At 37.9% G+C, this 24,896-nt stretch overlaps 1 protein-coding gene across 7 annotated transcripts in view; it reads left to right on the forward strand.

Moving 5' to 3' along the window:
* Nucleotides 1-24,896, forward strand: part of Nrg3 (neuregulin 3) — a 997,626-nt gene that overhangs the window by 867,026 nt on the left and 105,704 nt on the right. For 4 of the 7 annotated variants that reach the window (XM_048339165.1, XM_048339167.1, XM_048339163.1 and 1 more), the window contains exon 4: nt 11,281-11,307. In XM_048339165.1, the coding sequence (XP_048195122.1) occupies nt 11,281-11,307 (27 nt within the window). The remainder of the gene's footprint in view (nt 1-11,280; nt 11,308-24,896) is intronic. The other 3 variants (XM_048339166.1, XM_048339168.1, XM_048339170.1) reach the window with 1 other exon arrangement.

Consider the following 24,896-nt stretch of genomic DNA (forward strand, 5'->3'; position numbering starts at 1 on the left):
TTTATTACCTGACTTCCCTAATTTTCCATTTTAAGCTCTAGTTCACTAGGTTACAGAAAAGTGTAATTGTAAGTAGTCCAACTAACTCTGGATCTTTGGGGTCCTAGGCATTGTTGGGCTTGGAAGAGGGCTGGGGTTGGATGAAGTTTGGATCCTCTATGCCTTTGCCTGTATTAAATCCTATTTCTTTCCACAGTAGTCAGTGCTGCCCTCTAGAGTCTTCCCACAATCATAGTCCCTAGATGTGGCAATCTCAAGTTACTCTGCAATTAGATACACAGGCAATAAACCAGTTACCTCCCTAGCACACCAGAGGCTCATCTCTCTGGACATTTTAGGCTTTTAATCTTGTAAGATAAAAGAATCTAAGTGACTCTAGGGTCTTATTGCCCCCTAAGATTATAATTAGCAAACTCCAAGTGTCTGTGTTTGGCAATGCTGTTTGGTAACCCTGTTTCTCTTTGTGTTATTGAAGCTTGAGGATAGAAGAGAATTATATATCTTGGAATTAGCAGCAGGTTTATATTTCTGAAGGTCTTCTCCTCCCAGACATTTTGGCTGTTTTTCACGTTTTATTTACCTAGAAAAAAGATTACTATATCCATATCAATAAATCTGTTCTTCTCTATCTTTATTTCTTATGAGCTAGAATTTTGTCACCTAAATCATTTCTTCACTGCTCTCTACCTCCCTTACTGAGACCTCTCTTCACTGAAACCGTAGAAGAAAAGATACAGGAATGCAGGATAAAAGACAACTACTCATAACAGACCAATATCACATTGAATAAAACTTTTAAAATCTATGCATCTCCGTAATTTTCTTTATTAAGTTAGAGGCTCAGTCTGAGCCAGGAATGGTCTTGGAATCCAAGAGATAAGGAGAATAAACAACCACAGTAATCAGAATGGCATGTGATGAAACATAGACTATATAGATATAAAGGACTCCATAACAGAACATTTCTATGGAGATTCTGTATGTGAGGGGCGAGGGAGGTGAAGAGATGCATTGGAGGTCTGGTGACCTGAAGTGAATCTCTACCAGTCACACCAATCAATACAGATCATCAGACTGTCTCTGGCTGAGGCCTAGTGAGAATAGGAGAGGAAATGTGGACCAGCTCTGTCTTTGTTACTGTGTGAAAAATGGAGAAAGCAAGTTTCCTGTGGATAAAGAAGAAGCCATCATCTCTTATTCTTGAGCAAATGAGCTTGCTGTTCGGGGTCTCCGTTCAGTATCTGTGAAGTGCTCCCCAGGGTGAGGGTAGCATCAAAACCAAAGCGAGTGTCATATAGGACTCTCAGGATCTCACTGGTGGGTGATAATTTCGGGAAAGAATATTAGTACTATTTGTTTGCCTTTCTCATGTCTAAGTAATATATAATTAGCATTTTCAAAGTTCATGGGATACAAACCTTGTGGCATTGTTGGAAATCTTGAAAAGGTTATTGTGCTAATAGGGTGCCTAACAGACTGATTATTTCTTTCCAACCATGTAGAAAATTTCAAACATATAGAAAGTCGTCAAGAATATACAAGAAGTTTTTAGAGGGTAAGAACTTCAAAATGCTTGATTCAATTGAGTTTCCCACTAATTATTAGATAATGGCTTCCTCTATTATTTCTAATAATGGAGCTGCCTTTGATTTCTCCACACTGCTAAGAATAATCCAGCTACTTTGGGAAGAAACCATTATCAAGAGAAGGCTTTGCCAGTTTAATTTCCATTTCTTTATTTCTATTAAATATATGAGTCTTACATTAGTCCTTATTAACTACTTAATGGATTTACAAAGCAGGTAGCAAAAGAATTTTCCTGTGCATTTTAATGAAACAAATAACATTCTTAGCTGATTATGTTCGGGGGGGGGGCAGTTTCATCCTAATGCTACATTTAAGTCTGCAAAAGTAATAAATTAATCCATTAGTGAGCCCAAATGTATCTTCTGTTGTCCTTATTATCAACTATTCCCAGGTGTTCCTGGGTTTCCAAGTATAAATTAATGTGACTTTTATACTTGGAAATAGAAATATGCAACCTAAGGAACATAAACTATGAAACTATTCCCACGCTGCTGCTTTTTACAAAAGAAGAATAACATTAAATATTAATTTAAGATGTTTTCTCAATTGTAGAGTGTTACCTTGTCAAAACCAAACAATGAAATATAATCAACACTAAAAAAGCATGTGTGTGTGCACGCACGGGTGCACACACGCACAGTGGCCACATTTTCTTCCCAGTTGCCTGTTTTTTTCCCCATTTTAATAACATATTCTCCAATGGCATATGGAATATGTGGATTTCAGAAAATATTAACTGACTCAGACATTCATTGTCATTGTTGGTCCATGTGTATGTGCAACGAACAAAAATGCTTTGAGCAATCAGGAAACACTTCAGAAGGGCAGGAAAGCCCCAGACAAGTGACTATGAGAGAAAATTGCTCTTTAAAGTGATGTAGAGTGACACTAGGGAGAGAGTGAGCTGAGTCACATTCAACATCCAGAGCCCCCCAAAGCTCTCTGAGGTTTTTTCACTTTTGTACACAAAGGTAGCTCCGAATTGTCCTGAGTAGTAGGAATAAAGATGTTGTGGAGGGTTTTCTCTATAATTCTAGTAGCACTCCACCCTTCTTTTTTTTTTTTGAATTTTTCAAGACATCAAAATAAGAACTTTTTATAGGAAGCCACCACTCTGAAGGCTTGGTTTGACAGAGATGTTTGCATAGAAAAAGACATTGAGGAGTCTCCCATGTACCTGTAGGGAACTCACAATTCAATAGGAAATCAACTTGGTGACTGTGTCCATGTATGTAGAGGGAAGGAGAGAGACAGACACAGAGAGACACAGAAAGACAAAGACAGGAGGGAGAGAGGCAGACACAGAGACACTGAAAGACAGACAAAGACAGGAGGGAGAGAGGCAGATGGAGACTGAAAGAGAAAAACATTTATAGGATAATCTGTTGAATCCTGAGAAAACCTGGAAAGTTGTGGTTATGGCTTAAGGAAAAGCATTAGTATGAACTTGAAATTGTACTTTATGAGTCACAGGAAAATATCATAAGCATATCTGCAATGTGACAAAAATTGGTGACAAAAGATTCAGAGAACATTTATTTTGTCATATGCTTGCTGTTTGAAAGACACAACAGGAGGTGGAGAAGGTCAGGTGAGAAGTTCATTAATTAATTACAATACAGAGGCACTGCTACAAGTTTTAATTCAAGGTGGAATAATTCTGCTTGCAAGGGATTCCATTATCATTTATAGAAACATGGAGCTGATAGAGTTAGTTCAGAAAGTCAGAGCTGCAGGAGGAATAAAAGATGGCCCCTAAGTTCAAGCCCCAGGAAAGGCACATATACACAAAGAAGAAAAATAGCCAGTTTCTGTGATAGACTGCAGTGATTAACAGTGAGGAAAAGCCTCCAAGCCTTCTATACTGAGAAATTTGCAATTGACAAATGTGACCTTCAGTTTTTCTCATCTGATTTTTTCATCTGTATGTGCAATATATATAGTTATATCTTATAGATATTATATATTATATACTGTGTTGTATATATTTTGTTAAATATAATGTTTATATGTATTGGTTTCCTCTACTATATTATGTAATATATAATAAATATGTAATATATAGTATATATATCACAATATATAATACATATTATATATTATTTAACTATATAGTTTTATTACCTTTAAGTAGTTGTACAAATGGGTTTCAATCTAACATGTCAGTTCATGAGCACAATACATCTTGATCAGTGTCACTCATTCCATCAGTCCCCATCTCTTCCAGCCCCACCCATCTGTTCAAGTTAGCTTGTTCCATTTTCACATATGCACATTGAGTATTAAGACTCTATTTACCCATCATTCCTCTCTCCAAGTGTTAAATTCATATCAGTAGTACTACATTATCAGCTAATGTTCTAAATTGCATGCGATAATGTGTATGCAAATTTCAATGGGCAGCACATAGGTAGGTAAGAAAGTTAGTTGGTAAGACGGGAGGAGAAGCTGGGTGATTGATTCTAAGTTTTAGGAGCTGGACAACCTAGGGGTTTATCTGTACAGATTCTCCATCATAGCAGTAGAAACAAAACAAAACAGACCAGCATATTATTTGATAAGTATTCTTCCTGTAGAGTTGTGATTCTTAACAATAAACCTAACACTCTAAAATATTTTCACTGGAAAAAAGAAATCCTACAAACTATTTAGGCAAGAGGGACCTTTGAAGACTCGGCTAAGCCAATAGCTGTTTGGGAGCTGCAGTTGAAGTCCAGTCAGTTTACTTTTTGTTTGTTTGGCTTTTTGTTTTAATTTTTCTTTTTGTTTTTGTTTAATTGTAACATAAAGGAACAAAGTTATTTGTCCCATCCTTTTATAATCAATGTCTTTTGTGTTCTCATTATTGAGTACTTAGGAAAAATAAGTGTCTTTTAACTAAGGGATTGATGTCATAAATTATTTTTCTTAAGGTGATCAGGAATGTCTTTTTTTTTATCATTTTTTTATCTTCAAGTAGTTGGACAAAGGGTTAGCAGCTCAGCATGTCAGCTTATGACTATAGTGCCTCGTGATCAATGTCACTCAGATACAGTTTTTTTTTTTTGGCCAGTCCTGGGCCTTGGACTCAGGGCCTGAGCACCTTCCCTGGCTTCTTCCCGCTCAAGGCTAGCACTCTGCCACCTGAGCCACAGTGCCCCTTCTGGCCGTTTTCCATATATGTGGTGCTGGGGAATCGAACCGAGAGCTTCATGTGTAGGAGGCAAGCACTCTTGTCACTAGGCCATATTCCCAGCCCCCAGATCCAGTTTTGACAGCGCATCTTGGGAAACACAGGGCTCCTTTGGAATTGCAGGCCATCTGCATTCATCCATGGCTCCATAGCTGCCTGCTTCTCCCTCAACACAAATGAACACTCCTGTTGAGGAGAGGAGAGGAGAACATGCAATAAAGTCCTCTGTGTTCAGCAGGAATGAGACATGGAGCTTTGACAAAGAAAAAGAAAAGTGGCCACATTTTATAACAAGACCCAGGAAAAAGAAGAAAGGGGCTGTGTGCTTTTCTGGAGTGTGGTTTTGCCTTCTCCGTGACTGATGGCCTGTCTCCTGAGATGTTGGTCACGGTAATAGTGTCACGGCCCCCTCTCAAGAGTAGAAAAGGCTGTCAGCTGCAGGGCCAAGGAGGGGAAGCGATACTGGGATGGCTGAGCTGACCTAGCCTCATATGCTCCTCTGACTTAGGTACAGGATGCAGGGTGAACTTTAATTTCATGCTGATGTCCAGTTCATTTTACAGGGGTGGAAGTGAGACTAGAAGAAGAAATAGAATAAAAATTAGCAAGGATAACTTTTAGAAAATACTGAGTAAAGTTTTTATTTCGATTTGTTTTTTGCCAAGGTGATTTATTTTTAATTTCCACACTTGATACCTGGACATGTATAAATTCTCAAGTATACATGGGCTCATAAAAAAAATAAATGAAATGACATGTTTAGCAAGATAGCAATAATTTAGTGCAGGAATCATGGGGATTAGAAGATGCATATTATTTGTATTCTAACCTTTCGACTAAGTCATTAGAAAAGGGTTCATTGAGAATCCTCCCCTCTCCATTTAGGCCATGGGTGATCAGATGGAACATAGCACCCAACAAAATATTTCTCTTCCTTCCTCTCCAGGCCTATGCTCCCACCCTGCACAGCTGCCTGTCCTTCATCCCACCTTGTAGGACCAGAGGCAGGAAAGCTCAGGAGCCTGCTTGTTCCCCTTTTCCCAGGGTCCATGTTCTCTTCAGAACGACCTTCTGACTGTCTCACTAGTTGGTGGCACAGGGTCTCTATGAAAGCACAGCCTGTTTCCCTCAAGTTGGGAAATACTGCTTCTTCTACCCCAGCAGGGGAGTCTCCCAAGCTCTAACTGGGTTGCTGTGGGAATCCTTCCAGGGTTAGATTCTGTTGAACTTCCAACCAGTGTTCTAACGTTATAAAGCTCAGATCCATACTTTCCCATCCTAGCTCCTGTGGAATAGAGTTGAAATCATCACCCACTCTGGGGAAATTTAGGTAGCCCTGCCTTGCTCTTCAGCATATAAATAAGAAAAATTTGAAAAGCTCTAGATGTTTTGAGCTGTGGGCACTATGAGTATGTGTAAGCCTTCAGTTTCATTTAGGTTGGGAATAAGTTCAAGAGTATTGGAATTGGAAATAAGCACAACATCATGAGCATAATTACAATAAAGGTTGCTTAAAAATCTCAAACCCTAGCTTGTAATCATTCCTTCCACAGCAAAAAAAAAAAAAGATAAAATGAGGTGAGGGTGAGGTATATGTGAATTGTTTGAATTAGCTATTCAGGAGATCTACCTATTTCACGATATCATGGTGTCTAATAAAAATATGTACAACTTGAGATAAAAAAAGAAAAAGGGGAAATGTATGAGCCTTGTATTTCTAGTTCTCATAGTTCTATGTCAGACATTTTAACTTAACAGCATATTCTTATCTCTTTAGTCAAATATTTACTCCTAAAACTTTAAAAATCTTTCTGCTGGTATTTGGTAAGTAGAATTAAAATTGTTAATAAGTTAAAGATTATTTCATTTAGTGTATTTTCAGACAATTTGTTTTTATCACTTGATGTTTGTATAAATAACTAGATAAGCCTTATCAAGGAGTTTTTCTTTGGTAACCAATGGAGAAATATTCCTGACTTACCAATGTGGTTCCTTAGCCAAAAGGAGCAGTCATCTTCCTTCTGGATTCACCACTTCCATTCAGTACTTTAGCAAAAAAGGAGGGGCAAGCCAGTAAATAAATGGTCCTTCCACAGGGCCTGAGGATACTTGAAAACAACTTGTTCTATTCAGTGGATTAAATAATCTCTCCCTGAAGAAAGGAAGAAAAGAGAAAGAAAGAAAGAAAGAAAGAAAGAAAGAGAGAAAGAAAGAAAGAAAGAGAGAGAGAAAGAAAGAAAGAAAGAAAGAGAAAGAAAGAAAGAAAATTAGCTATTTCTTCCCAGAGAAGATACAGGTAAACTCTGAGCGATTGAATACTAAGTCCCACTGCAGAGGCCTGAATGGATCTCACTGTGTGTGAACAATGTGACTCAATTTGGGAAGTTAGTTCAACCCATTATGACTTTTATCTCTTATGTGAAAATGGTAATAATAGAAGTCTTATGAGCTGCTGGCCGTTAGTACATAATGCAAGGATATCAAAATACTCTAAAAACTAAGTTAATCGAGGCATCTTGTATCACCTTCCTGTGGTTGTACTTACACTATCGCTGTAATCTTATCTGAGTATATTGGAAACAGTGTTTATGGGTATTGGAAGTAGGAAATTGAAAGGGAATACCAAATTTGAGAGACACAGGGTAAAAAAAAGAGAAATAACTACAAAAGCAATACATGCAAAACTGTTTGGTGTAAGTGAACTGACCTCCGGGGGGGGGGGGAGAGAAAGGTGGGGAGGGGGAAGAGAAAGGGGGGGAGGGAGGGGGGTATGAGGAAAAAGGTAACAAAGAGTACAAGAAATGTATCCAATGCCTAACGTATGAAAATGTAACCTCTATGTACATCAGTTTTATAATAAAAACTTAAAAAATAAAAAAATAAAAAATAAATAAAAAAAAACTCGAAATGCTACTATAAATGCCTAGAATATAAGGAAGAAATTGAGTGCTTGTTGTTGTATGTATGTGTGTGCACGCACACACTTGTGCATTGGTCTAGAATTCAGGGCCAGGGCACTGTCCCTGAGTTTCCATGTTTAAGACTAGGCCTCGGGGCTGGAAATATGGACTAGTGGCAAGAGTGTTTGCTTCACAGACATGAAGTCCTGGGTTCAATTCCTCAGCACCACATATATAGAAAACGGCCAGAAGTGGCGCTGTGGCCCAAGTGGCAGAGTGCTAGCCTTGAGCACAAAGAAGCTAGGGACAGTGCTCAAGCCCTGAGTTCAAGCTCCAGGAATGCCCCAACCCCTCCTTCCCCCCCAAAAAAAGACTAGGCCTCTACCAACTGATTCAGAGCTCAACTTTTGGCTTCTGTGATGGTTAGAGGTGAGAGTCTCCTGTGCTGGTTTGGAACCACAATCTTCTCAGTCTCCTGAGTAGCTAGGATACCAGCAAGAGCCCCCAGTGCCGAGAAGTACATCGATTTTTGAGTGACTGAATAAATGACCCACAGTAATTGAGGAATTCTCACTTTATTTGTCTTGATGGTTTGGCAGGTTGTTGACTTTTAGAAACAGCTGGTGCTGGGTTATGAGAAATAGTGTGATTTATGTTTTGGGTACAATTAAAAAAATTAATTGCCTTTCTGTCATCTTTTCTTTATAAATGTTCTTTGGTCCTTTGGTGTAAACCAAAGCCTGTCAGTGTCTTTAGACTTAATAGTGTTGATCACAGTGTTTAACATTTTAATAAAGTAACAAGATGTGTGTATGTGTGTGTGCACACATACATTAAAGAGAGGGGCAGAAAATTTATATATGGTTTAATTTGTGTGTGTGCATGATGTGTACACGCACATGTACATGCCTGTATGAGTACTTGTGCCAATCCCAAGGCTGTAACTCAGGCCTGAGTGGTGCTATCCCTGAGCTTTTGTGCTCAATGCTGGCACTCTACCACTCAAGCCACAGCTGCACTGCCAGCTATGTGGTGAGTAATTAGAGCTGAGTCTCACACACTTAACTACCTAAGCTGACTTTGAACTGCAGTCCTTCAATCTTAGCCTCCTGTGTAGCTAGGACTACAGGTGCAAGCCATCAGTTCCTGGCTAAGATCTAACTTTTCATTTGTATATCTGGGGAGTGTTTGTTTTCTCATGAATAAGCCATTACAAACAGAAGTAAATGATTTCCCTCTAATATCCCAGAATATTAATGAAAGGTATTTTCAGATTCTGAAAAATACAACTTTAATAATTTGGTGTAACTTTTATATTAAGAGAGTATATGTGTATTTTTATTTGCTAAAGATTTCTACTTATAACTTTTAATTTTTTTACCTTTTAATTTTTAAAACATACTTTATCAGTGGCAGTTTCTTTCTCTGCTACTAGTTATTAATTGATTATGGTAGTAAAGCATTTAGTTGTCTACATATTTAACAGACCCTCTGCTCAGTTCTTGGCATAAAGTATGGCATTTCCAAGCTGAATTCCTTGTATTCTCTGTGAAACATAGAGATGAACAAATGAAGGTCATAGAACATGGAAGAACACGGAACAGCCAGGGATGCTATACCTGCCAACAAAACAGACTAGACGCAGTCAGTTTCCAGCCAGCTCCGCTCTCCCACTATGTTCTTGCTCCACCAGGCTGAGGATAATGGCTTTCTGGCTTCACAGTCATGTCAATGAACACATGTGGCCCACTATGTGAGGTTCTCTGCTCTCTGATACCATACAGCTTCTTTCCTAAAATTTTCTTTCTGGCTTTAAGCAAGAAGAATACATAAAATAAATTATTTGTTTCCCTCATAGTTCATCTTGTGATAGGTAATCGCATGCCAAATTTGGTTTTCAAATGTTACAACATTAGTATCTCTTCTGTGTTTTTTAGTCACATGCAGTCATGAAATGTTCTATGTGTAGAATATAAATAAAATCTTCTTAGGTCTTCCCAAGGCCTCACAGTGTGTCCCTTCTACCAGCAGGCTTGTGAGTTTCTGGTCTTAGCTGCCCATATATACTCTCTGCTCTCTTCCTATAGAACTGACTACAAAGAACTACCAGAGAATTCTTTTCTGTGGCCTCCCACTGATTTTTCATCTTTCTGAAAATAAGAATCCTATCTTTTTATGAAGATGTGCCAGAAAGCTGTCATAATACATATTAGCACAGGGGAAATAGTTTTAAAAAAATACAACATGAACGTATGACCAATAGCTCATGCCTGTAATTCTAGCTACTCAGGAGGATGAGATCTGAGGATTGTGGTTTGAAGCTGGCTGGGGCAAAAAAAAAGTCCCCATTAGACTTTTTTTTTTTTTTTTGCTAGTCCTGGGCCTTAGACTCAGGGCCTTAGCACTGTCCCTGGCTTCTTTTTGCTCAAGGCTAGCCCTCTGCCACTTGAGCCATAGCACCACTTCTGGCCATTTTCTATATATGTGGTGCTGGGGAATCAAACCCAGGGCTTCATGTATCTGAGGCAAGCACTCACTAGGCCATATTCCCAGCCCCCATAAGACTCTTATCTCCAATTAACAGTTGAAGAACTGGAAGTGGTGCTGTGGCTTAGAGTGGTAGAGTCCTAGCCTTAAGCAAAAGAGCTTGGGGACAGTGCCCAGGTTCTGATTTCAAGCCTCATGATAAAAGAGAGAGAGAGAAAGAGAGAGAGAGAGAAGGAGGGGGAGGGAAGGTGGGGAGGGAGGAAGAAAGAAAGAAAGAAAGAAAGAAAGAAAGAAAGAAAGAAAGAAAGAAAGAAAGAAAGAAAGGAAGGAAGGAAGGAAGGAAGGAAGGAAGGAAGGAAGGAAGGAAGGAAGGAAGGAAGGAAGGAAGGAAGGAAGGAAGGAAGGAAGGAAGGAGAGAGGGAGGGAGGGAGGGAAGGAAATTTGTCCTTTGCAGAAGAGGCCATCTACTGCCCAACGTCACTTATAGCATACATACATCTGCCTGTATTTTGGACAGGATGGGCGGCCAAGTTTATAAGGTGAGAATGTCACATGCACTGGATATGCACCTTTGATCTGCCTGTGATTCTGTGTACTATGTAAGACTTGTAGTGTTTCCAATACAATTTTCACATATAACAAATGAAATGAAGGAAGCCTAATATCATTGCTTTCTTTTGCATATAAAGAGTACTAGCCAGGACCACTGGTAGTCTGATTAGGGTTTTGCTATTTTTATGAATATAGAGATGTAAATAAGTGTATGTTGAGTGACTAGTCCATCTATATAGAATATAATAAACTAATGACATTCTTTTTACTTTGAGCTTCTCTCTCTGATACGTTTATATTTGGCACACTTGATTTATGCATTATTATTCCATCTAAAAATTTGAAGTACAATTCAAGGCTATATAAGAAAATACTGAGCAAGTGGAAGCACTTTTACTGTGTACAATCCATGAGTTGTACTTCTTATGCACACTTGTTTAAAATTGAAATAGATTTCTTGCATTGGAAGGCTGGTCTTAAAAGAATTCATTGCTTTATGGTTTTGTTTTTTTTTTGGTTGTTTCTGTTTTTCTAACCTTTTTCTCTTTCTGTTTCCTTCTTTCCATGCTGACTTTGCTATAGCAGACCATTTGGGAATTGAATTCATGGGTAAGTCGAAATAATTTTCCCCTTAAATATTTCAGAATTGCTACTTTATAACACATCTATTGTTCTCCCTCCCCATCTGATTATAATTGAAATGTCTCATTATCAGATGCTATTAGTATTAAAAAGTATGTTTTAGTCCATGTTTCAACCAAATCATAGCTGAAAATAAAAGATGTAACACCATATTTGGAAAGCAATTTCATGTTAAGTGCATTGGCTCTTGACTTGGTTGTTTCCTTTAATTCTCAATTTTCTTATCTATAAAATAGGAAAATAATAGTTGCAATTTGCACATGTAAATTGTTTAGCACAATGTCTATAACACTGCAAATACTTAATAAATGATAGAAAACTGATTTTTAAATGTCAATTTCATTATTTCTGCTGTAATTCTTTCTTCCCTTTGTAGAAGAATGGCTGTGGAGGCATTTAGGTATTTATCCATCTTCATTGGAGTATGGCTTGTAAACAATTCCATTTACAAATTTAAAATATTTCTTTTTAAATGTTTGCAGTGAATGGCACATTTTTAAAAGCATCAGAATGCCTTCAGTGCATTATTTTCTTTATTTGTATTAAACTACACTAATTAGAGATAACACTTCGAGTCTTTATTGCAAATTAAATGATAGAGAAAGCATTCCATGCCATTCTGTATTCATCACAGTGCAGGGATGAATACATAGTCAGGAGACAACCAGACCAAAATTGACAAATTTGAATCCCAATTCTTCATGTTCTGTCTGATTGGCTTCTGTTGAACTTAAAATTTCTTTTTGCCTTAATGAGATGTGGGTGTGAATACTTGCTTGATACATGTCTGTGTTACTTGTGGTATTACTTGTATGTTTATTTGCCTTTAGTTAACCAATCAATCACATGCTCATTCAGAAAATATCAAATCACAACAAGGAAAGAATGAGCGCAGGGCTGGGGATATAGCCTAGTGGCAAGAGTGCCTGCCTCGGATACACGAGGCCCTAGGTTCGATTCCCCAGCACCACATATACAGAAAACGGCCAGAAGCGGCGCTGTGGCTCAAGTGGCAGAGTGCTAGCCTTGAGCGGGAAGAAGCCAGGGACAGTGCTCAGGCCCTGAGTCCAAGGCCCAGGACTGGCCAAAAAAAAAAAAAAAAAAAAGAATGAGCGCAGAACTCTAGAAATAAGAATTGTGAAAAGGGAACTTAAAAATATACACTCCATCAGGTTTACAGTTAATAATCAGATAATAAAAGTTACATGAAATTTCTACAATCTTAAGATATGTTCTAAGCAACAGGACTTTAGCTTGGATTAGTGTGAAGTTACAAAATACAGAGAAACACTGATAAATATTTAGGAGATTATTATATCACAGGTATGTAAAGTGGATTGTTGCTGAACACTGTAAGAGGGGAGATTCCTAAGGATGACGCTTACATTTTCTTGTTTGAATATTGACATGACACATGGGCCACTTCCAAAGAAAGAATCCTGACAGAAGAACAGATTTATTGGGACTATTTACTATATTTGGGGGTGGGGATTGAATTTAGAGTGGCTTTCAAATTTTGCAGAGAAGGTGTCAAGTTGATTGCTGTTTTGCTAGAAGTGTAGAGAGTTAGAGCATTTACTTGTGTATGATTAAAAAATTAGTGTTTATTATTGAAGGTTGTTGTTTAATAGTGCTGTTTTGTGTCATATGGCATATGGCTCAGTGCCTGTAGGTTTGGAGTTTTGCTAGGTAGAAATGATTTGAAAATTAGAAGAGAAATAAAATTCAAGATATTACCTAAAAAAGCAACATGGAATATAAGGTAAGTGAGGAAGGAAGGGAATTAAAAATATGTAATCAATTAATGGTATTTATGAAAGTACTTGAAGGGAAGCTAAGTGCCAGGGACTCATACATACCTATAATCCTAGCTACTAGGTAGAATGCAATCTGAGGGTCATGGATCAAAGCCAGCCCAGGCAAACAAAAACAAATGACTTACCCAGCAAGAATTTCATCCAGCAAGAATTGGCAGTAGAGGTGTGATTCAAGCTATAGAAGCTCCAGCTGTGCACAAACAGCTAAGCAACGTCCTAAACTAAGGTCCTGAGTTCATGTGCCATTGTTGCCCCTCAAAAAATTATGAAGAAAAAGAAAAAAAAAAAAGGAAAAAAGGAAGTCCTTGAAGTAGTTGGTGGCATAAATAAGAGATTACAGACAGATGAAATATTGGTTTGTAATGATTGTTGAGGACAAGTGACAGGAGATGAAACAATTTCAAAGTACATTTAGGGGAGTGAGTAACTACACTGAACTAGAGCGGAAATCAATTTGAAATTAGAAGACAAGAATTTGAGAGGACATGGTTTGGAATAGGTTGCCTACACAGATACACAGTTGATCATGACTACATTACGATTGGAATAGAGAGGAAAAAAGTATTTGCCATATGTCAGAATTTCTAACAAATGAGTAGAGTTTCCTAGAGAGCAACATAAGGGGTTTATTACACATAAGTAAAGGTAAAAGCAATTACACACAAAGTAAAGCCCACAATATTTGATAGCTTAGGCAGGATAGCAGTTTTGTTTTCTTCCATTTTGTTTTTTCCCAAGGTAGGAGTCATTTTCACTCCAGTCATGAATCTGTGACTCAGACTTTTTTGTCTTGTGGTATCAATATCACCAACATTTCTGTGTCATCTGCATGGAGCCAGCATATAAATTAAAATAACCTAATCAATTCATGTCTCTTCTTAAGAGACTTGATCCTTAATATGTCCCCTCAGTTTGTTTCTGTTGTTATTAACTAGACCTAAAATCACATAGTCTCATCTTACTACAAACAAGGCCAAGAGCCAGGCACTAGTGACTCATGCCTGTAATCCTAGCTACTCAGGGAGGCTGAGATCCACAGGTCATGGTTTGAATTCAGCTTGGACAGGAAAGTTCATGAGATTCTTATCTCCAATAAATCATCAAAAATCCAGAAATAGAGCTATAACTCAAGTGGAGTGACAGCCTTAACATATAAAGCTAAGGGACAGCATGTAGGCTCTGAGTTCAAGGCTGAGTACTGGTACACACTGGCAACCCCCCTTCCCCCCAAAAAAAAGTAAAAAGGCTGGAAAATAGAATCTTAGTGGCTGGGAAATAGAATCTTAGTGGCTCTAAAAGAAACACAAAACAAAGGGCTTACCTACCATCTTAAAAAATCCCTACCATCTTAAAAAATGCCGTAAAATTTCAAGGAATTCGATTTTCCACTAGGAACTAGAGCAAGAGTTCTCTAGAAGTACAGAGAAGAGGGCCCTATCTTTGAGTCTAAGAAAATAAAATAAAGCACATTTTTTAAAAAATCATTTCAGAAAATTGGACTTTTCAGGCAAGATTCGAGGTTCACTTGCAGTAGAGGGGGGAACAAGGAGTCAGAGAAGAGATTGGGAATGTAAAGGGGATGAGATGCAGAAAAGCAATTGAAGGGAGAGGAAAGGTGACCTATGGGCTACAGATTACAGAAATATACAGGCATGGTTTGTGCATTGAAGCACAAATTTTTGTGAAACACAAGCAGTTTGCACTGTCTTCATTCAGTGATGTGAGCAAGGAATTGTAGCATGGAAGTGTGAATATCAGTAATTATTTTGAGCAAAGCTAGCACTAGGCTTCATAGCCAGAGGAATTCGTGCTTCCCCCGCCCCCCCCCCCAGGCAGTGGTACAGGCAGGCTTATGGAGAATGGAGGCTCCCATGAGTGTGGAGTTGAATATCCACAGAACAGAAACACCAACATAGCTGGTGGTGGGGCTGAGTAGATTTGGCTACTTCAAAAAGTGTGGACATAGTTATGGCCAATTAAAGTTACTATGTAATGTTATTTATTACCATGGGAAGAATTAGCCCATTCTCCATTTTATTGGAAGCACATGCAGTAGTACTGATAGCATACCCTACGGTGGAACTAAAATAAGCACCCAGAGGTCTGTGTTAGAAATGTTTTAGTGGAATGCTGTTACTGGTCCAGGAGAGGTAACAGGTTATTGTGTAGGTCATCTATATGACTCTCCAGACTAAGGTTATAGTGTGGCTTGCAGAAGTTATAGTCAAATTACATGTCTAAAGACTTACAGAGAACAAGTTTTCAGAGAGCAATTCTTTGACTCCGGCAATGGTTGTTGCCTTGGAGAGATGGGGTCAAAGCAAGTGCACTGTTTATATGTGGATAATGGCAGCTGGTGAAGGACTGTTTGGAATGGTGCATAGATTTATTGCATCCGTGGTACACTCTATCCACCAGCTACATTAATTTATTCATGCAGATTGTTCTTCCTAAATTTGGAAAACACTGGTTTTAGATTTAGACTATATGAGTATAGTATTTAGAATATATGAGTATTACTCTTTCTATTGAAAATCTTATGATGCTGAGTATAACATGTACATAATTAGGTCATAAATAGACTCAAGTGGTAGAGTGCTAGTCTTAAGCAGCAAAGTTCAGGGACAGCACTCCCCCCCCACACACATACACAATCACACACACACAATCAAACGAATAAAAAAAAGGTTTGATGTTGAATATTTTGCCTGGAAACTCTAGCTCAAGGGCCATAAGCTCAATAAAGGATATTTTTATGGTGTCTTATTGGTGTCTCACACCACAGTCCCATGAAGGCTGAATCTGAGTTAAAAATAGTGTTAATGGCTAAAAGATAAACAGAATAAATGAGGCAAAATCAGAAGGCTTTGGAGCCCAAGTGTGCTGTGTATCTCAAGGGGATCTATGCTTGTTACATGATGGGAATTAAGCAAAAACAATATCAAGCTGTTCACAAATGATCTCTTAGCAACGATGGTTGTTTAACAAGGCTAATGCAGTCTCGTAAGCCCATTGGTTCCAAGGCCGATTGGTCCTGCTGTCAGAGCAATTGATAAAGTACTTTAATGCCAAGTACTTATTGTGAGTGAAATAGATTAACACCTCAGATATGGATACTTCCAAAAACAAATGGTAGCACACTGCCTTAGTTTATCAACTTTTGAGAAAGAAAGTAGCATTTAACTTACCAGAAGATGCAGTTCAAGACTACATTAATGAAGCAATAACAGCTGTGTCTTTTTCTGTTCACTACCCATTTATTTCCCCATTACATTTAGGCTGCTAACATCAGTCACAAACATGATTTTATGTGAATATGGGGCCTTTTGTTCCTACCAGAACAATCTAGATGTCTATTTTCTATGGCTATATAGTGGAAACACATTTGTGTTTTAAAAAATTCTACTTTTCTAGGGGAAAGATAAGGTATAGGGTACTACGGTATCCAGTATACATTCTTTAAAGCCAGGAAAATACTCTACTAATCCAGATGCCTTCTTCTTTATATTGTGAGATGTAATTGTCCTGTCTGCCCATCTAGCTGTCTGACTGGATATTGATGTAGATCAATAATGTAAACCTTCACTGGCCTGAAGAGTTACGATACAACATATCATCTAGGTAATTCTTAACATATGTCAGTCACTTATGTCCTTCATTTCCTCCTGTGTTATGGTATATTGTCCTCTTAGGGTGTGTGTGTGTGTGTGTGTGTGTGTGTGTGTGTGTGTGTGTGTGTACAAATACATTATTGACACAATGAGCTGGCCATGTGCTTTGGAAGTTTCTTTTAGCCCTTTTCTGTGGCTCATCCATTAGTGATCCCTTCATTATTTGAACAGTGTGTTTGTATGTGTGTGTGTGTGTGTGTGTGTGTGTGTGTGTGTGTGTGTGTGTGCATGTGTATGTGTACCTGTCCTGGGGCTTGAACTCAGCCTGGGCACTGTCCCTTAGCTTTTTTGCTCATGGCTAGCACTCTGTCATTTGAGTTTCAGTGCCAACATCAGCCTTTTTTCTGGGTAGTTTTTGTAGGAGATCGAGTCTCATGGCCTTTCCAACCCTGGCTGGCTTCAAACTGCAATCCTCATATCTCAGCCTCCTGTGTTGTGAGAATTACAGCTGTGAGCCACCAACACCCTGCCTTTATTTGAATTTTTGAAGGAGATACAGTAGAGAATGCCAGCAGCTTGTCCATATGTGAAGAAGGTTCCACAGTGGCTAAAACCACAACTTAAAGTCAATGTTCTAGATGGCTGAAATGGACATTTTTCTTTGTGGTGCCATGTCTAGTCATGCAAGCCTTATTGCATAAGGAAATCTTGCCTAATTCACTAGTCTTTTAAAAAATTAATATTCTATTGTAGAAATATACTCATGTGGCATCTTGCCTGATGACAAAACATTTATGACCATCTTGGCCCATCAACTCTCTAGCCTCATCCCTGCTTATGCCATTCTTAATCGTTCAGATTCATATTCTGTTGTTCTATGCCTATGTTTTCTTCATGGGATGTTTCTGTGTAGCATAGATAATATAGTTTCCTGTGCATATTGCATCATGTACTGTAAGTTGGCTAGATTTCCTATGGTCACTGTCTCTCTTCTTCTGTATTGTAGTCATGAAAGTCATTATCCTCTCACCATAGCCCTGGCTCGAAGCATGAGTCTTCTTATCTAGACCAAGATGGAATCATCTCTAATTTCTTAGGGAAAACAATTCCAGTAAAATTCTTCTTGAGCTATGGATTTATGAAATAAAAATTATCTTCTGTGCCTTCTACGTACTCTAAATAAAATCAGAACAGATAAAATCATGATTATAAATATTCTCCTGTCCCAAAGTAGGTAGCAGATGGAGATGGAAAGCAGAAGATTTAGTATTAACCTAAAAGGACAAAAGTTCTTTGATGGGGTCTCAGAAGTGACATTCTACTACATTTGCTAGCATTGCTTTATGTTTGAAGATATTTTCAAATTTAGATGGGATAATGTAGTTTGTACTCTTGCTTGTGTGTAGCAAATGCTTTGGAATATTTTGTGCAGCAAATGCTTTAGAATATTTTATTTTCCTCTCCTTTGTTTTTTTGATGCCATCATCTCAGCAGCCTCTTTGTAAGCGTTTTACCACAGCTAGCCCTCACCCCTGTCATGTTTTACATGGTGGAGATGATGATGTTCAATTCTGTGTTTTTCAATGTAATAAAACTGAGATTTATGCCAATTCAATTTTTGAATATATTTATTTTGTAACGAATTTTGACTTCATACTTGTATAAGTACATTCATAGTGGGTTCATGCCTCATAAAATGGATTTCATGACACAGATACACTTGTTCAGTGCAGTGCTTAGACAACAAAAGTATTCCAAGGCAACTGTTAGCAAGCTAGTTCAAAGGCCTGTTTTCACCATTATTTGCTTAATATTGTAAATTTACAATAATTAATTCAATTGAAAAAGCAGACATCAAATATAATTCCATAATTTGTCACTGTATTTTTCTTTCCCTCCCTCCCTCCCTCCCTCCCTTCCTTTCTTTCTTCCTTCCTTTTTTCCTTCTTTCCTTCCTTCTTTTTTGCTGGTGCTGGAGCTTAAACTATCTGGGAACTGTCTGAAAACTGTCCATGAGCTTTTGTGCTCAAGGCTAGTGCACTACAACTTGAGCCACAGTTCCACTTCTGATTTCTTAGTGGTTAATGGGAGATAAGAGTCTCACAGACTTTCCTGCCCAGGCTTGTTTTGAACCCTGATCCTCAGACCTAAACCTCTTGATTAGCTAGGATTATGGCATGAGCCACAGGTGCCTGGAAAATTGTCACTTTTATTTTGACCACTTTTCTTCGAACCCAAAGGTAGAAAAGGACACAGGTATTTTTTCATACTGCCCGTATCTTATAACTTAAGGCTACTCATTTTGTCCTTTCCATACACACAATGACAATGCAGGTCATCCTGAGACAGCAGTGAATGCTCTCTACTATTTAGTATTTCTTAACAAAAGTGAAATTACAATCTCAAAACTACAATGGCAGTTTTCAGCACCTAGTTTTCTTCGGCTTGCTATTCTAATAGGAAAATACCTTCAATTCAATATAGTCAATCTGCCACCCCGGAATAGTATTTGTTTTTAGTTTTTATTTTATTATTTTTTTTTAATTTTTTGCCAGTCCTGGAGCTTGCACTGAGGGCCTGACCACTGACCCAGGCTTCTTTTTGCTCAAGGCTAGCACTCTACCACTTGAGCCACAGCCCTAATTCCAGCTTTTTCTGTATGTGGTGCTGAGAATCAAACCCAGGATTTCATGTATGCTAGGCAAGCACTCTACCACTAGGCCACATTCCCAGGCCCAGGAATAGTAATAGTTTACCTATAACTTTTCCAAAGCTCTTTTTCTTTTAGACAATATGTGGCATGTATCTATTATATAAATAAGAATTCAAACTCCTGAGCCAGGACTGATGGCTAATACCTGTAATTCTAATAACTCAGAGCTGAGATCTGGAGTATAGTGATTTGAAGCCAGCCCAAGCAGTTAAGTCTACATGACTTCATTTCAACAACAACAACAAAATAAATCAAATGCAAATAACTGGGCTAGAGGCATGGTTCAAGTGGCAAAGCACATGCTATGAGTCAGCAATCCAAGCGAGTACAAAGCATAGAAATCAAATCCCCCAAACTAACAGGTAAAAAAACAAATTCAGAATTTGAACAAAAAAGACATTAAAGTTTGATGTTCTGTTGGCTAAACTTGAGCATTAAAGTAACTATTATTGCAAATTCTGGTGTTTTCTCTGAGGAAGTATGTTTCCATTTGACTAGCATAATTCAGTGATGTGAGGAGAATGGAATTATTCTTCTAAATATCATCAGAGCCCAACACTACTGTGGGCTGATTTAAGTTGATTGGGAATATATTACAATTTTTGCCAGTTTATAAATAATCTTCGCTTTGTAATACTTATGTTTATATAAAAATGAAACTGAAGTAATGAAGACCAAATATGAAATGACTTTCAAAATAACGTAAAATATACATCATAAGCCAATGGCAATGGATTCACTATAGCATGCAGGCTTTGAAGAAACGGAATTACAGGTCCTCTCTTAAGCCAATTCCCCTGAGCGCCTCTTGAAAATGAATCCCCCTTTTAATCTGTGAAAAGTGGTTAAGATAGGATTCCATTTGAGATTCTATCACTGGCAGATACAAGCTTATATGTATGGATATCTATTACTGAAAATACTATAAAAGCTGTTACTATGCTGTATTTTTCTATCAGATATATTTTTCATGAAATAAAGATTTCTGTTCCTTGACTTCCACATTGCTTTTAGAGAAGTGAATTATTTTTTCCCTTCTATTACCTGTCTTGTTTTTAAAAATTTAAAAATTTTGATTTTGTTTCTGTCAGTCCCAGTGTTCAGACTTAGGGCATTGTGCATTTTAGGCAGGTGCTCTATCAGTTGAGCCATGCGCAGGCCTTTTTGCTTGGTTTTCCTTCAGATAATGTCTTGTAGATTGTTCAGGGCCAGACTCAGATTATTATCCTATATCCTATGCTCCCAAAACATGCCTTCCATCCATGACCAGCCTCACTCAATTTGTTCCTTGAGATGAGGTCATGTCAACATTTGGCAAGACCACATCTCAAGCTTCTGGGGCCCAACCCAGCCTCAGACCCTGGTCCTTCCATCTCTACCTCTGAGAAGACATGTAGCTGCCCTAAAATGTCCTTTTTTATTTATATTTTAATAAGGCTTTAAAAACAATCATTTTCTTTCCTGTTAGCTTAAATCTCATCAACCCCAGCTTTCATTTATGTGAGTATAAAGTTTGTTTAGAAGAAAGGGGATGTATTTTTGGTAATTATGAAACTTTATTAAGAAAGTTCCCATCAGGTTCACATGTTTTGAGAGGTTCTCCCCTCCCCCTCAACTAAATTAAAACATCTTAATTGCACCATTTTATCTTGCCAACTGAACAACTCAGCTGAAGGAGAATCAGGTCCAACCCATCCTTCAAAGACTTTGAGGTTTAGTATGTTCAATGTCATCTACTTGTTTAGAATATTTTCTTTTGTTTGTGGTAGGGTCTTTGCATTTTAGGGGAGGAAGGAACCCTGAGACATGGCTGTCTAAAACCTATGTCTTTATGCTAACTTGAATGGAGGCCAACAAATTTCTGAAGCTTTTCCCCCATTAACTGAAGTAGATAAAGATAAAGCCAGCATTCAATAGTAAAGATTTATTAATTATCTGCTTTTAAATAATTTCATAATTTCACTCAGGGTGCTTTTGTTTTTCAATAACAATCAATCCAGATCCTGAGGTAATTATTCAATGTTATTTGCATCTAGGTGGAACAATAGACTTTTTACAATGCTGAAAGTGGTGACATTCATCAAGACACACGATATTCATAAACAGCTTTGGTGAATGGCGACTCCTTTCGAAGACTACTTAAAGATAATGAATTTCCAAAAACTAGATGTGTTAGCTTTCCATGGATATAATACATACTTGAAATAATCAACTTAAAGAGAGAAAAGGTTTATTTGGGCTCATGGTTTTGATCCCTGGACCTTAGTGCCTTGTCTCTGTGGGAAGGTGACTCAGTAGGAGTGTTTGACATGACAAAACCACTCAACTCATGGCTGGAAACTGAAAGACAGAAAGAGGCAAGGATCAAGGGATGCATTGGCCTTCAGTCCTTTCTCTTGTCCCTCCTCTCCAGTGTTCTGCCTTCTCTCAGTGGGGATATCTTCTGAATCAAACCTTTAACACATAACCTATGAGGGATGCTAAGATTTCAACTATGGCAATAGATAAAGGTATTCCTTTGTCTGTAATACTTCTTTACATTTAACTTTGATGCCTGATGACAGGCTTGTGTAATCATTCTAATTAATGAAGATACTTGCACATTGATTGTTTTGATGTAGTTTTGAATGTAATGTAGCAAAAGTGAGTAGACCATACTTCTAATGCTCTTATGGTATTGTTATTTTCATAAAAGTGGTGCTAATTCAAACCAACCTCCAACCACTATTGGTGTGTCTTTCAGCTTGAAATCAGAAATGAAGATGTAATGAGTTTTGTTATTTTTTTTGGCCAGTCCTGGGCCTTGGACTCAGGGCCTGAGCACTGTCCCTGGCTTCTTCCTCCTCAAGGCTAGCACTCTGCCACTTGAGCCACAGCGCCCCTTCTGGCCGTTTTTTTCTGTATATGTGGTGCTGGGGAATCAAACCTAGGGCCTCGTGTATCCGAGGCAGGCACTCTTGCCACTAGGCTATATCCCCAGCCCTGTAATAAGTTTTTGTTGAATGTTACTGGGCAACTCGAACCTCTAACTACTCTGCAAATATTCTTCTCTTACCTAGATGGTGTTTAAAATTTCTTCATCTTACAAAGCAAAACTAAACTAAGAATATGGCTCGAAGAGTTTATGACAAATTAGTGAGAACTTGGCTGTGAATTAAGTTTTCCAATCCCTGTTGAATAGAGCAAATTGTTAGAATCAGAATTCATAATTGAGCTTTAACTACAGGCTTTGTTTTACAATTTGCTTTAAGGTAATTAGAAAATTGTGCATGAAAGCATGACACGTATAAATCACAGGTATATTCATGTGAATGGATTTTGTATGGCTTATATTTATAGCTCATTTTGTAGAGGCTGATTTACTGTATTGAAACAGACAATTAAAAAACGGTAAAGGGACTAGTATTTTCTCAGCAAGAGCAATGTGCTAGGCAGAATGCCAAGCATGGCAAAGCTCTACCTGAGTTCATTCTCTAGACCATAAATATTGCCACTATTTCACAAAAGAAGATGCGGCCTAAAAATCTGACCATAGGGGAGATCCATAAACATATTCTTCATTGAACATACGCAGGTCTAATCAAAATAATTCTAAGTTATATCCTAATAATTTGTTGCAAAGACAGGAATGAAATACAGTTCTTGCCAGCACACCAGTTATATTTTGCAGTTATTTATTGAATCATTTTGAATAAGTCTTACATTGCATTTACTTAAATGGTAACTTAATTTGTTTAATTTGCAATTTGTCAAATGGCTTTTTGGACATCACACAGAGGCAACTGAGGAGAGTTCCTTTTCTAGTTTTTTTTTTTGCTCTTACTTTCTTTGCCCAAATAGAGTGAGATGTGGGAAAGAAAATTGACTATAAAGATAAACTCAACTTTATACAGTCTAATGAAATTTTCTGAAGGTACTCCCTAGTAAAAGTTAAGAATATCAACTATTTTGCATATATGCACATGACATAAAATAAAAAATAGTTTCCATATTTGCATAATAAAGTTCCACAACCAAAGATATAGAGGGTCTGGCATAAATCAACTTAAATATTGTGAAATTCCAGGGGGAAAATGTTATTTGTGCATTCCATAAACCTTTAGGATTACAAAAGTCTCCTTTATATGAACATTTCTTTTAATTCTTAAAGTATAAGTGATACCCATGGCATGCCTTGAAACATGTTCATTCAAGTTTTAAGTAACAAAAATGTACCTACCATGTACCAATTTTGGTATAGAGTTGAGGAGCTAGTATTCTATTAAGAGAGAGAAAATAGGAACAAGACTCATAAGTAAAACATATAGGCTTGACTCTAATGTTTTAAAGAGATTTGTAAAAAAAAAAAAAAAAAAGCAGGAAAGAGTACAGAGTAAAGTATTGATTGCTTTAGGTTGGGAGCCAGGGCTGGCCTAACTGAGCATGTGTAACATTCGAATAAAGGCCAAAGTGAACGGATGAGGGCTGTGAATACCTTGCTAAAAACTTTGCTAGACAAGAAGAAGCCCAAGTTCAAGCAAAAATTGGTCCACTTCTCAGGCACATAGTGGCTTCAACTATAATCCTAGTTACTCTGGAAGCTGAGATCTGAGGATCATGATTCAAAGCCAGCCAGGACAGAAAAGTTCATGAGACTCTTATCTCCAATTAGCAAGCAGAAAATGGGAAGTGATGCTGTAGCTCAAAGTGATAGAGCACTAGCCTTGAGTGAAAAAGCTCAGGGACAGAACCCAGGCCCTGAGTTCAAGTCCTGTGACTGCCAAAATAAAGAGAGAGAGAGAGAGAGAGAGAGAGAGAGAGAGAGAGAGAGAGAGAGGGTCCATTGTGACTGGAGCAGATGAATAAAGACAAAGGGAGGAGTTACAGGTTATGAGGACAGAGAAGTTGCAAGGAGTTAGATCAGATAGATCTTTAGAGATTATGGTAAGGAATGGGTAATAAATAAAATGGAGAGCCTCTGGAAGATTTTGAGCACTGTAGTGAGAAAAAAAATGTCCTACGGTTGATTTTTTTTTCATGAAATCCCTGAGTAGGTGAGTGGGAGAGAGCAAGGGAAGGAGAGTGAGAGAGAAAGAGAGAGAGAGAGAGAGAGAGAATGCAAATTGGAGTTTATTGCAAGAATGGAAAGGAAAAATAATGATTATTGGAAGAAAGATTTAAATGCTGGACTGTGCTGGCATACTGAATTACAATTCAGATTCTGAATCTATATGGGAAGGAGGGTTTACTGGATTTATAGAAAAACACATACTGGACTTAATTTCTTAGAACTATTTAGATACTTAGAAAATTAGGCTGAGAAAGAGAGACACAGAAACAGAGATGAAGAAAATAGAGACCAAGAGACAGAGACAAAGAGAGAGACTCAGAGAGAGAGAGAGAGAGAGAGAGAGAGAGAGAGAGAGAGAGAGAGAC

This window comes from Perognathus longimembris, chromosome 2 (assembly GCF_023159225.1).
Source record: "Perognathus longimembris pacificus isolate PPM17 chromosome 2, ASM2315922v1, whole genome shotgun sequence".
NCBI lineage: Eukaryota > Metazoa > Chordata > Mammalia > Rodentia > Heteromyidae > Perognathus > Perognathus longimembris.